Source organism: Kogia breviceps, chromosome 8, assembly GCF_026419965.1.
Source record: "Kogia breviceps isolate mKogBre1 chromosome 8, mKogBre1 haplotype 1, whole genome shotgun sequence".
Classification (NCBI taxonomy): Eukaryota; Metazoa; Chordata; class Mammalia; order Artiodactyla; family Physeteridae; genus Kogia; species Kogia breviceps.
Window position 1 is genome coordinate 36,469,991 of NC_081317.1, and position 14,870 is coordinate 36,484,860.

General features: G+C 38.0%; 2 protein-coding genes across 4 annotated transcripts in view; one reads left to right on the top strand and one right to left on the bottom strand.

The window, feature by feature from the left end:
• FANCC (FA complementation group C) overlaps positions 1–14,870 on the top strand; it is a 292,921-nt gene that overhangs the window by 203,279 nt on the left and 74,772 nt on the right. For all 3 annotated transcript variants that reach the window (XM_059072360.2, XM_059072358.2, XM_059072361.2), the window contains 2 exons: positions 10,536–10,649; positions 11,569–11,633. In XM_059072360.2, the coding sequence (XP_058928343.1) occupies positions 10,536–10,649; positions 11,569–11,633 (179 nt within the window). The remainder of the gene's footprint in view (positions 1–10,535; positions 10,650–11,568; positions 11,634–14,870) is intronic.
• The window catches only part of AOPEP (aminopeptidase O (putative)), a 572,337-nt gene that overhangs the window by 100,176 nt on the left and 457,291 nt on the right, over positions 1–14,870 (bottom strand). The gene's annotated exons all lie outside the window — the stretch shown is intronic.

Here is a 14,870-nt window from a genome sequence, read left to right on the forward strand (position 1 = left end):
TAATCTTATGGGGATTCTGTTGTATGATATTTGTTGCTTTTCACTTGCTGCTTTTAATATTTTTTCTTTGTATTTAATTTCTGATAGTTTGATTAATACATGTCTTGGCATGTTTCTCCTTGGATTTATCCTGTATGGGACTCTCTGTGGTTCCTGGACTTGATTGACTATTTCCTTTCCCATATTAGGGAAGTTTTCATCTATAATCTCGTCAAATATTTTCTCAGACTGCTTCTTTTTCTCTTCTTCTGGGATCCCTATAAATTGAATTTTGGTGCGCTTAATGTTGTCCCAGAGGTCTCTGAGACTGTTCTCAATTCTTTTCATTCTTTTTTCTTTATTCTGCTTTGCAGTAGTTATTGCCACTATTTTATCTTCCAGGTCACTTATCCATTCTTCTGCCTCAGTTATTCTGCTGTTGATTACTTCTAGAGAATTTTTAATTTCATATATTGTGTTGTTTATCATTGTTTGTTCGCTCTTTAGTTCTTCTAGGTCCTTGTTAAATGTTTCTTGTATTTTCTCCATTCTCTTTCCAAGATTTTGGATCATCTTTACTATCATTACTCTGAATTCTTTTTCAGATAGACTGCCTGTTTCTTCTTCATTTGTTTCGTCTGGTGGGTTTTTACCTTGCTCCTTCAACTGCTGTGTGTTTCTGTCTTCTCATTTTGCTTAACTTAAACTGTGTTTGGGGTCTTCTTTTTGCAGGCTGCAGTTTGGTAGTTCCCGTTGTTTTTGGTGTCTGCCCCCAGTGGCTAAGCTTGCTTCAGAGGGTTGTGTAGGTTTTCTGGTGGAGGGGACTGGTGCCTGTGTTCTGGTGGATGAGGCTGGATCTTGTCTTCTGGTGGGCAGGACCACATCCACTGGTGTGTTTTGGGTTGTCTGTGAACTTAGTATGATTTTAGGCAGCCTTTCTTCTAATGGGTGGGGTTGTGTTCCTGTCTTGCTAGTTGTTTGGCATAGGGTGTCCAGCACTGTAGCTTGCTTGTTGTTGAGTGGAGCTGGGTCTTAGCTTTGAGATGGAGATCTCCGTGAGAGCTTTCATCATTTGATATTATGTGAGTCCAAGAGTGTCTGGTGGGCCAGTGGCCTGAACTTGGCTCTCCCACTTAGAGGCTCAGGTCTGACAGATGGCCGGAGCACCAATTCCCTGTCAGCCACTCGGCTCAGAAGAAAAGGGAGAAAAAAAAAAGAAAGTAAGTAAGAAAGGAAACAATAAAATTAAGTTATTAAAATAAAATATTTTAAAAATTATTAAAAATAAAAAAATAAGAAAGAGCCACCAAACCAAAAAACAAATCCACCAATGATAACAAGTGTTAAAAACTATACAAAAAAAAACACACAAAAAAAATCAGACAGGCAGAACCCTAAGAAAAAAGGTAAAATTTTCTTTGAGGACTTTCAGCCTTCAGGGTAAGGCTTGGCCAGTAAATTGTGGATAATTTCAGCCCTTCTCATGGTAGAGACCATCCATCACCCCCTAGACCTATGGCAGGCAGCTCTACCTGCATTCCTAGATAGGCTTGCAGGAAAAAGGGTGAGCAGTGCTTGATAAATTTTGGTGTAGTATCAAAGGAGAATATGTATAATTATGTGAAGAAGCTATTATAATACTCCTGCCTTTTAAAACTACATATCTGTGTGGGGCTAGACTCTCCATATAGTTCAACCAAAAAAAACCACATTGCAACAAATTAAATGCAGAAGTAAATACAAGAATCCAGCTGTCTTCTTTCAAGCCATATAGGAAAGAAATTTGCAAACATATAAAAGAGTGTCCGGCTTCCCTGGTGGCACAGTGGTTAACAATCCACCTGCCAATCCCCAGGGTACATGGGTCCAAGCCCTGGTCTGGGAAGATCACACATGCCATGGAGCAGCTAGGCCCATACACCACAACTACTGAGCCTGCGCTCTAGAGCCCATGAGCCAAACTACTGAGCCTATGTGCCTCAGCTACTGAAACCCCTGCCCCTGGGGCCTGTACTCCACAACCAGAGAAGCTACCACAGTGAGAAGCCCACGCACTGCAACAAGATGCCCGCACACCACATTGAAGAGCAGCCCCCACTCACTGCAACTGGCGAAGGCCCACACTCAGCAACAAAGACCCGATGCAGCCAAAAATAAGTAAATAAGAAGAGCACACTGTATACTTAAAAAAAAAAAAAAAACCGACAGGCAGAACCCTAGGACAAATGGTAAAAGCAAAGTTATACAGACAAAATCACAAAAAGCAGCATACAGATAGATACACACTCACAAAAAGAGAAAAAGGAAAATATATATGTATATTTTTTTAAAAAGGAAGAGCAACCAAATCAATAAACAAATCTACCAATTATAATAAGCCCTAAATACTACTAAATTAAACATAACACCCGAAACAAAATTAGATGCAGAAAGCCAACCCCAAGTCTACAGTTGCTCCCAAAGTCAACCACCTTAATTTTGGGATGGTTCATTGTCTATTCAGGTATTCCACAGATGCAGGGTACATCAAGTTGATTGTGGAGATGTAATCTGCTGCTCCTGAGGCTGCTGGGAGAGATTTCCCTTTCTCTTCTTTGTTCTCACAGCTCCTGGGGTTCAGCTTTGGATTTGGCCCTGCCTCTGCTTGTAGGTCACCTGAGGGCGTCTGTTCCCTGCCGAGACAGGATGGGGTTAAAGGAGTGGCTGATTAAAGAGCTCCATCTCACTCAGGCCGGGGTGCGGGAGGGGTACGGATGCGGGGCGAGCCTGTGGCGGCAGAGGCCAACGTGACGTTGCACCAGCCTGAGGCACACCATGTGTTCTCCCAGGGAAGTTGTCCGTGGATCATGGGACCCTGGCAGTGGTAGGCTGCACACGTTCCCGGGAGAGGAGGTGTGGAGAGTGACCTGTGCTTGCTCACAGGCTTCTTGGTGGCTGTAGCATCAGCCTTAGTGTCTCATGCCCGTCTCTGGGGTCCGCGCTGATAGCCTCAGCTCGCACCCATCTCTGGACCTCGTTTAGGTGGTGCTCTGAATCCCCTCTCCTTGTGCATCCCGAAACAGTGGTCTCCTGACTCTTAGGCATGTCCAGACTTTTTCCCAGACTCTCTTCTGGCTAGCCCCCTTCAGGCTGTGTTCACGCAGCCAACCTCAGTCCTCTCCCTGGGATCCGACCTCTGAAGCCGGAGCCTCAACTCCCAGCCCCCGCCCATCCCGGTGGGTGAGCAGACAAGCCTCTCAGGCTGGTGAGTGCCGGTTGGCACCAATCCTCTGTGCAGGAATCTCTCTGCTTTGCCCTTTGCACCCCTGTTGCTGTGCTCTCCTCTGTGGCCCCAAAGCTTCCCCCTCACCCACTCCCTATCTCTGCCAGTGAAGGGGCTTCCTAGTGTGTGGAAACTTTTCCTCCTTCACAGTTCCCTCCCCAAGGTGCAGGTCCCTTCCCTATTCTGTCTCTGTTTTCCTTTTTGCCCTACCCAGGTACGGGGGGAATTTCTTGCCTTTTGGGAAGTCTGAGGTTTTCTGCCAGCATTCAGTAGGTGCTCAGTAGTTGTTCCACATGTAGATGTATTATTGATGTATTTGTGGGGAGGAAGGTGATCTCCACGTCCTACTCCTCCACCATCTTGAAGGTCCCTCCTCGGGAGAAGTAAGTTTGACCAGGTAGGCTGAGGCCCTGTAGGGGAGGCTATGCTCAGGAATCCAGTGAAGGATTGGAGTAGTAGGGGTTACAGGAACATTTCTCATGTCTTTGCCCACACACCATGGCCACTTTTCCACCGCCCTTCTCTAATCCCTCTCGTCATTTTTCTCTGTCTAGCGCAGCCAACATTACGCACCCTCTCTTTCCTATATCCACTTCTCCTCTCTCTTTCTCTCCTTCCCTAGGTGTCAAAATCAGCTCAGAAGTCATCATCTCTGGGAGCACTCTGAAACCCTACAGTTAGAATTAATCATTACTTCCTCTGTTTCCACAGTGATTGTCTTACCCCTTCATTATAGCACTTAGTGCATTCTGTCTTGTATTACGGATATTTCCATCTCTATCTCCCTTCATCAGATTGTAGGGGGCTTCTTATCACAATAGCCCCAGTAGAGCGGCTTGAATGCAGATCATACTTAATATATGTTTGTTGATGAATGAATGAATGAATAAGGGATCCTTGTTTACAAAAGTTTTTATTTATATTATGTGTAAAGAGATAGATGTAGTAGAGACCAAAGTGGTGGAAATTCTAAAGGACTTTAATGACCAGATGAGGAAATTGTTTGGAGAAGTATAAAATATGTGCTCTGTCTCAGTTCAAGAGTATTGACCACAATTTGGCTCTCCTAACCCTTTGCCTGAGCATAAACCACAGCCCTTCTTCCACACCCATACCCGGTGCCAAACCACAGCCTCATAGCTCCAGCTTTACTAACCCGCCTGTGAATGTGCTGCCTGTTACAAGATGGAGCAGATACAATGAAACTAGGACAAGAAAGAACACCTGAAAATAAGGGAAATGGATTTTCCCCTGATTTATTTAAAACTTTTCTTCTCAGAAGTTCAGTTTCATGGTATAAGCAGTTTTAAGTGGCTTTTCAAACATTAGCAAAGTTCTTCAAACTCATACATGAATCAAAATTGGGCTTAATGTTTTATGCACAGCTGTGTTGGTTCTTGCACTTTCTACGCTTGAAAGATTTTAGATCACTAGTCAGCGTGTTGCATTTGCACGTTTTCTTTATGCCTTTCAAATTGGAGCCTATTCATATACATGCACATCTTTTTGTAGATAATGATTTATGTATGTAGAAGCTCACTTCCTCATCAGTAAAATGAGGGGGTTGGAGTAGAAGATTTCCAAGATTGCTTTGTCAGCATTTTAAAATGAGTCAATTATCGTGTGACTGTAGGAATTAATTTTTGTCCAAGGGCTAGTGCCTACAGAATCTTTAATGGTTTTTTCTTTAGAATGTTTGCCACTAGGTGGCAGTAAGAAATATTATTCTTAGTGATGAGAAGTGCTTATCAATTTTTAAGTTTACTTTAAAAGAGAGATTTGGAGGTCTAAAGTTTAAGGTGTCTCTTTTGAAGTTATGCAACCATAGCCAGGCCTCAATATGTTGTTTCTAAGACTTATGCTTATTTCATCCAAGGATAAAACTCTTGTGTCCCTTCATAGCAATTTGTATTAGGGAATTATGAGAAAAAACACATAAGTTAAAGCATATAATTGCATTTTACAAAACATTTTATGATAAAAAGTAAGATATGGTAATTGTAGAAACTTTGGAAATACAGGTAGTATAAAGAAGAAATTTTAAATCACTCCCAGAAATAATGTATGTTAACTGTTTGTCATGTTTCTATCACATTGAATATACAGTTTTTACACCTTGATTTTCAAATTAACGTTACATTGTCTTTTCCTATGTCATTAAATATCTTTTTTACAATGTGATTCATGCTGTTGGATAAACCATGATGGATTCAACCAATCCAATGTTGTTGGATGCTTTGGTTGCTTTTAGTTTTTCACTGTTGTAAGTAATACTGTCATGAACCTAAATCTTTCCTTAGGATATATTTTTGGAAATCAAATTACTGGATAAAAGGATATGAATTGTAATGCTTTGGTTACATATCATCAAGTGACTTCCCAGGAAGGCTTTACAAATTTGTGCTCCCAGGACTTCCCTGGTGGCGCAGTGGTTAAGAATCTGCCTACCAGGGCTTCCCTGGTGGCGCAGTGGTTGAGAGTCCGCCTGCCGATGCAGGGGACACAGGTTCGTGCCCCAGTCCAGGAAGATCCCACATGTTGTGGAGCAACTAAACCCGTGTGCCGCAACTACTGAAGCCCGTGCACTGCAACAAGAGAAGCCACCTCAATGAGAAGCCAGCCCACCACAATGGAAGAGTAGCCCCCACTCGCCGCAACTAGAGAAAACCCACGCACAGCAATGAAGACCCAACACAGCCAAAAATAAATAAGTAAATAAAAAATAAATTTATTTATTAAAAAAAAATTTGTGCAATGGAGTGCCCCTTACCACATCCTTGCCAACACGGAGTATTAAGGTATAGGGTTGTTTTTCTTTTAATTTTTAAACAGAGCAAGAGGTAGGGTGGGGAACTAATCTTTATAGCATTTGATTTTCTAAAAAATCAGTTTCTAACCATATCATTTTGGGAATTTAAGCCAAGACAGGTCTGCCAGTTAAGTTATTTTCGTCTTTCCAAGACCTTAAGCATTATAGTCAGCTTGTATAATGCAGGTGTTGTGAATACTATCAAGGGAACTGTTTATGGATATTTTAAACATTACTCAGGAATTATTTACAGTCCCTGATTACACCCTCTGAATCTATTGAATGTCCTAGATTTTTTTTTTAACTTTCATTGGCTCAGCTACCGGAGTAACTCATGCAGTTTTGGGGAGGTAGCCTCCATGCCTTGGTCTAGCACACAGCCTGTGAGTGTACTGGGCAGCACTGGATTACAAGGGAAAGGCTTTACATGGTTTCCCTTAAGACCTACAATTTTAGCTAACCCTTAACTGTTACTGGCTTGAAACTGGTTTTCTTCTATTGTGCATACACTGTGTTACTTTCTATCTCAACTGGGTCTGTAGTGCTTCATGCTTTAATTTTTTAAAGTCAATCAAGTGAATTATGATGGCAGCCACCGGTTTCTAGGTGGCTTAATTGAAACTTTGCTTAATTGAATTATATTAAAAACTGAATTTATGGGACTTTAAGTGATATGCCATACTTAGATAATGTAGCCCAGTGCTTCACACATGGTAAGCACTCAAAATACTTTGGTTGTTATAATTGTTAGAATTCCCTCAAGAAGCAACACTTAACCAGGTAAATGGACTAAAACATTCTAAAATCTTGGACTAAAATCTTGGGGGACCAAAGAGCCTTCAGGGCCCCAAACAAGCTAGTGAGGGAAACTCAGCCCTACGCAGGGGCTGCAAAACCAGTGGGGCCAGGTCATCCTTTGGAGAGAAGTTTGGGCTTCACTATAAGAGTTATTGGGAGTCTTAAGCTGATATAGAGAATGCATATAGGGAGATTCCCTACAGGGTTTGGCCGCAGAGTAGGTAACCAGCCTTGGGCATGTTACTTACTTTCAGTGTGTCTCAGTTTCCTCATCTATAACACATTTAGTAGTAGCACTTACCCCATAGGCTGTGGGGATTAAATGAGTTGATATTGATAGAACAGCTCCCAGCATATAAGTGCTTTAAATGTTTGTTAAATAGAATGCCAAAAGTCTGGTAGCAGAAAGTTAAGCAGTGCCAGTGCTGCCCTCCCTCCATCTAACATCAGACTGACCTCCTCTGTGAAAAACCCAGACTGCTCCTGACTCTGAACCATTGGCTGCCTCGTTTCCAAATAAGGAAATTGGGCTTCCTCCCTCCCCCTGCCTGGTCTGATGTGGGCACCTCCACATGGATGCGGCATATGGTTGGCCAAGCCTGGACTTTCCTTCACCAGAACATCTACATTGCACCCCACACAGGGAGTCAGGTCCCACTTGCTGAGAGCACCATGTGTGCTCCTTGCTGTGGTGAACTAAGCAGAATCCACCAGTAAGCACCGCCTCTCAAAGGATGGTACATTGGCTGTAATTTACTTCTCCTGGCTCTGCCAGCCTAACCACAACTGCTTGATCTCACCCAGATTGCACTTAGTGTTTGAAAATAACTGGGAGATGAACTCTCCTGGGGCTATTGTCAGCTCCTGTTTGCTTTCTGTATTTATAAAGGACAGCTTTGAACTGAAAGGGAAAAAAAGGCCAATACATGCAGGTAGCTTCCATCCAGACTTTTCTTCACTCTAGAAGGAGCCTTTTCATTATCTTATACCTTACTAATAAGTTCACTTTAACTTTGTAAATTTCCTGTTTTTCTCCCTTTCCAGTTTCATTTTTTGTGAATCACATTATGCATGTGGCTGGGCCTTTTTTTGTTATTGTTTAAATCATGAAAATCTTCTACTGAGTAGTAGTGTTTCAAAGTCACTTTGTTAGCTTGCTATAAACTCTTCCAATTTGAAAACAGTAGATGGGATTTCATGTAAGGACAGCAGGTTTCAATCTCTATTACTTAGTAGTGTTGCCTGGAGTTCTGTTTTGAGGATACTAAGGCAAGTCTGAGCTCACAGGGAGAAAGTACCATGATCTACACGAAAGGGTGCACACCAGATTGGGGTAGATTTTTTCCCCTGGGAGAAGGACTGCTGTAGAATTGTGGTGGGGAAAAGGAGAGATAGCACAGAAGTCTTCCTTGGTGTTTCTAATGCTTTATTAAGTTACATGGCGGGCAAAATTTGTCATTTTATATCTTTTGAATATGTGAAATAGTTCATGATAGATTTGAAAAGAGTGACATGATGTATTAGTGATATGTGCCCTTTTGTGTTAACTGGTGTGTTTGTTGCCCCAGCCTCGTGGGGCCTACCTGTGACTAAAGTGATGCATAGCCTCTTCCCTAGATTTGACTGCCCTAGGTATTTGTGTATGAACTCACACACATTTATACAAATTCATTTAATCTTGTAATGTGTACTCACAAAATGCAGTACAAGACTTTAAAAAAAGAATTAGGGCTTTCCTGGTGGCATAGTGGTTGAGAGTCTGCCTGCTGATGCAGGGGACACGGGTTCGTGCCCCGGTCCGGGAAGATCCCACATGCCGCGGAGCGGCTAGGCCCGTGAGCCACGGCCGCTGAGCCTGTGCATCTGGAGCCTGTGCTCCACAATGGGAGAGGCCACAACAGTGCGAGGCCTGCATACCACAAAAAAAAAAAAAAAAAAAAAAAGAATTAAAATGACTGTCGGCTGGCTAATGAGTATACTAAAAACCACTGGGTTTTATATACTTAAAGGGGTGAATTTTATGGTATATGAATTATATCTCAATAAAGCTGTTGTTAAAACATAAAATATTTCCAAATAACACTTTTCAAAAGGTAAAGATATTTTTCCTGCTTAAAAAGTAGTACAAACAAATATATGAAACTGGAAAGTGTACTGAAGTAGAAAGAAGAAAAAAGATATAAACCCGTACTAGCACCATCCCAGAGACTGTTAACATTTGCTGATATTTTCTTCCATTATTTTTTCATTCCTATGTCTGTATTGTTTTTATATTGATAAGATCATTTCTGTATATACAATTTTGCATCTTCCTTTCTTCATTTAACATTATAACCATTTTAAATGCTGTCATAAATTCTTTATAAGCATTTTAACGGCTTACAGTGAGCCATGGTATTGAGGGTATTATAAATTAATCATTCCCTGCCGTTAGACATTTTTTACTATGAGAAATAACACTGTAGTGAACATCTTTGAGCATAATCCCCATCGTGATATTTGGATTTATTTCCTTAAATGTATGTTAAAAGCTCTGAATGCTTTTAAAACCTTTAATATACATTCTCAAATTGTTTTCTATAATTTCTATAGGTTGGCCTCTACCAACCTGTATGGTGTCTTCATGTTCCAAACATCTAGGCAGACATAGCCCTGGCAGTCCAAGCTTGGGGGTGGGTATGGTTTGTGTTATACTTGCTTACACTCTATAGGTGCCTTTGTGCAGTTCACAATAGCAATGATGTGTGGATCCCATTTGTATTTTTCCAATAGCTCACACAGAGTACCTGTTTCAGAGAACCCAGATTAGCATTAGGTATTCATGTCTTTAAAACTCTTTAATTCATTTAGTGGAAAATGTTATGTTGATATTTAAATTTGCCTTTTTGATTATGAGGCTGAACATTTATCCATATGTTTCGTGGGCATTTGTGTTTTGTTTTAGGAATTATCTGTTCATACTCCTTTTTTATGCTCTTAGTATTTGTCATATGGTGTTTTGCACACTAATTTGATTACATATGTCTGTATTATTTGTTGTTAATATTCTTCATAGTTTTGTGCTTATATTATTCTCTGGAAAACACAAGAGTTTTTTTGTTTTTTAATTTAGAACCATCAATGATTTGCTCCCTTGATTTTCAGTTTACAAAGTTCTTCCCCATTCAGACATGTGAAAAGTACTTGTATTTTCTTCTTGTTTATTATTTTATTTGAGTTTTACATTGATCTCTTTAATTTACAGTAAATTCAATTATATTTTGATAAATAACGTAATTTTTTTCAAATAGTTTTCCTAGCACCATTTATTGCATAATCTTTCCTTTGTGATTTGTGGTGTGTTCCTTGTTATGTATTAAATTATCATCTCTACTCTGATAAAAATAGTTTACTGAGTTTGAAAATAGTAAAGATCACATTTTTAATATGGTTAAAGCACTGTTCATTAGTTATAAATTTTTTTCACTGTTAGTATTTGTTTAAATTTACTTAATGTAATAATTTTATCACTAACTTATTTCTTCTTTATACCTGAATCAAAGTGACCTGGGTTATTTGGACAAATTAAGATTATTCATTTCATAGAGACCACCCCATTTGCAAATGACCCAGATTCTAGGCATTATATATAATGGGGACTTAAATTCATTTTTAAGACCTTTTTTTCTTTCTGTTTATGTTTTTTAGGGGTTGTTATCTCATATACTTTCCACATTCAGATTTGATATAAAAGAAGTTGATCTTTTTACTCAAGTTCTTGGATATGCACCCACAGATTACTATCCTGGTTTACTTAAAAATGTGAGTATTTTTAATTTATTAGTATTGAAATTTTCATTGCTTAATGTACCATCTGCAAAAAAGGTAAATGGAAATATTTCACTCCTCCAGGAGAGATGTTTAACTTTTCTATGTTTATCTCTTCTTACCTTGGGCGGACTTATGACCATGTAAGGAAAAAATGTGAGATGGGAGATTATGAGAAAGAAGAAGGAAACCAGGAGAGGTTATTCTAAATCAACCAACCTCTCTGTCCCTTAACACATACATCTCATTTATTCTCTCAAAGATTCTTGGGAGAAAAGATTTCCTTAACCAATATAAACACAGCCTTTTACTGTTGGACAAATTTCGTATTTAAAAAAACCTGATAGGAATTTTACGTTAAAGCAAAATATTCAATAATAATAATCTTGTAAATAGTATTATATATTTACATCTTACTATTAAAGCTGTGATTTTGTCTACCTTAAATTTTAGCCAAATTCAAGAAATTTTAACTTACGGTCTTAACATAGCTCTTCTAAAAACTGTTATGAGATTTTTAATGTTTTATTAACTATTCCTGTCTTTTGGAAGCTTTATACATGAATAGCATTTTTAAAAAATAAAGAACTAGGTTAAAGAAAAAAAGTAAGCTAACTCTAACCTCTAACATGGTTTTATTTTTAACAGGTTTGGTTTTAATTTGGGGGAAATTAATGACTTGTCTATTATTCATTTGCTTACATCAGAATATGGAGTAACAGACATTAAACATAAAATCCAAGTTATTAGTAAATGTGACTTGGCACTGCTTTGACAAAGTAAGACAAGGAAAGGATTGGTGGGGGAAGAGAGTAGGGAATCTCAACGGATATATCACTCACATCAAGAAAAATAGAACTGATGTAATTCTGTTTGCAGCGTGAGTTAACCTGCAACTGATTTTGTTTTACAGATGGTTTTATCATTAGTGTCTGAACTCAGAGAGAATCATCTTAATGGATTTAACACTCAAAGGCGGTAGGTGTTAAACTAAACATCCCTATTCTCAAGTTTCAAAATGTATCCGTTTGGTTATGAGAGACAAATTTTATAATTCTTAGGAAATGCATGTTCATAGTTATGGTTATATTCTATGTGGAGAGATTATTTTCAGGGGATACATGGCAAATTGGTAAGTTTTCCAAATTTTCTATTTTTAATTACTATTCTCTCAACTCTCAAGTCGGTAAGTAGATCATGCAGTGACTCTTGGGCACCCATTGAGTAAAAAGCCCCACATATGCAGTATGGAACACAAAAGGAAGAAGTGTGCAGCTCAGTGTGAGTGTGTATTGTTCAGACACACACATGCACGATCAGAATATTTACAAGGCAATAGATACTTGATGTACACAAATAACCTAGTTTAAGAAACATAATATTCCAAAATCTAGACTAAACAAATCAAACAGATTCAGACAAATTTAAAGGCAATTAATCATATTACAAAATGTTTCTTCACTATATGAAGGAATTCAAAGCTGTTTTTATTGGTGAGCATTTCATTTTTAACAACTCATTAAGAGAGTCTGGGGGCCAAAGAAATTTTTTTTTTTTGTAAAGCTATTGGCAATTAAAGCTCTATCAGAAATGGTCTTTGCCCTCAGCCTTTAGGAATCCTTTGCATTTAACCCCTTAAAATAAACTATAAAACTCTTAGATGAAAACACTGGAGAAAAATCTTCATGACATTAGATTTAGGAGGAATTTTTGGAATATGACACCAAAAGCACAAGAAACAAAGCAAAAGTAGATAGATTGGATTTCATTAATATTAAGACAACACCTACTAAGTGAGTGAAAACATTTGAGAATAATATATCTGATAAGGGACTAATATCCAGACTATAAAAAGAACTCCTAAACCTGAACAACAAGAAAAAACTCAGTTCAAAAATGGGTAAGAGACTTGACTAGACATTCCTCCAAAGATGTACAACTATCCAATAAGCACATTAAAAAATGCTTTAAAATTACCAATTATGGAAATGCAAATTAAAATCACAGTGGTATACCACAACATACCTAATAGGATGGCTATAATTTAAAAAACAAACAAACAAAATGGAAAATGACAAATGTTGGCAAGGATGTGGAGAAAGTAGAACCCTTATACATAGCTGATGAGAGTGTAAAGTGGTGCAGCCCTTGTGGAAAACATTTTGGCAGTTCCTCGAAAAGTTAAGCATAGAATTTCCGTAAATCCTAGCAATGCCACTCTTTGGTATATATTCCAAAAAATTGAAAGCAGGGATTTGAACAGATACCTGTAAACCAATGTTCATAGCAGCATTGTTCACAATAGCCAGAAGGTGGAAACAACCAAGTGCCCATCAGCAGGTGAACAGATAAACAAAACGTGGTATATAAATATAAAAGAATACTATTTAGCCATAAAAAGGAAAAAAACTTTTACATATGCAAGAACATGAATGGACCTTGGAAACATCATGCTTTGTGAAATAAACCAGCCACAGAAGGACAAATATTCTATGATTCCACTTATATAAGGTACCTAGAATAAGCAAAGTCATAGAGGTAGGAAACAGAATAGAGGTTATCAGGGGCTTGAGGGAATGGAATTATTGTTTCATAGGCACATAGTTAATATTGGGGATAATTAAAACTTTGGGTATAGTCTGTGGTGACAGAAGGTGAACGTATTTAATACCATGGAATGGTTACCACTTATAAATGGTTAAAATGATAACTATTATGTGTGTTTTACCACAAAAAAAAATTAAACAAGAAAAAAAAACAAATGTGATACCACTATACACTCCCTCAAATGACTAAAATTTAAAACACTCACATTAGCATGTGTTGGAAAGGATATGGAACTACTGGATTTCTCAGACACTGTTTTTAAGAATGTGAAGTGGGGTGACTACTTTGGTAAACAGTGTGGTGGTTTATTATAAAGTTAAACATATACTTACCACTGAGCCCACCAATTCCACTCTTGAGTATTGTCATGACAAATGAAAATGTAAGTATTCACAAATATTTCTATATATTCATAGCTGCTTTATTTTAATAGTTCAAAACCAGAAACAATCCAAAGGACCATCTGCAAGTGAATGCATAAACAAATAAAAAATTATCTTTTACTACTGTTTAAAAATTGAAAAGACAGGTCATAGACTGTGAGAAAGTATTTTCAAATCATACATCTGATAAAGGGTTCATACCCAGAATATACAAAGATCCCAGTAATAAGAAGACAAATAACCCTATTATGAAATAGGCAAAAGATTGTAATACATGTCACCAAAAATATATATACAAATGGCTAATAAGCACACAAATGCTTGTATATGAATGTTCAAAGTGGCATTATTCATAGTAGACAAAAAATGGAAGCAACCCAAATATCCATCAACTCATGAATGGATAAACAAAATATAGTATTGAATGGATAAACAAAATATAGTATGTCCATACAATAGAATACTATTCCTCAGTAAAAAAGGAACAGTCTACTGATTCATGCTATAATATGTGTGAACTTCAAAAACATAATGCTTAGTGAAAGAAGCCAGTCATGAAAGACCACATATTGTATGATTCCATGCTTACAGAATGTCCAGAATAGACAAATCTTACTATAGAGACAGAAAGTAGATTAGTTGTTACCTGGGACTAAAGGTACATACAGGGATTTCCAGCAGATGAGCACAAAAGATCTTGAAGTGATGGAAATGTCCTGAAAGTGGATGATGATGATGATGATGATGATGATGGTTGTCCAAGTCAGTAATTTGTTTAAAATCTTTGAATTGTACATTTCAAATAGGTGCATTTCGTGGTATATAAAGTATACCTTAAAAAGTAATAAGAAGAGCCCATACGGTGCATGGAAAGCAATTACCATCATTTACATGTCAGGTAGAGACTTTGATTTAGCCTTGAGGTGAATGTTGAATAATGGATCTTTTAAATAATAGAATTAAAAATTACTGAAGAGGACTTGAAAAATCAATAAGATGCAGTGTGTACATACACCCCACACCAAACTCCCAATATAGGTAAAGTTGATTTCTTAAAATTCAGCTAAGAATAAATAAAAACAAAAACAAAAAGCTATTAACAAATAGAAAAGAACAGCCAGATGTAGAAGATATTTGCAACTTGTAAAACAAAGGACTAGTATGCAAACTATAGAAATGCCTCCTGGAAATCACTCATAAAGAGGCAAACACTCTAGTATGGAAA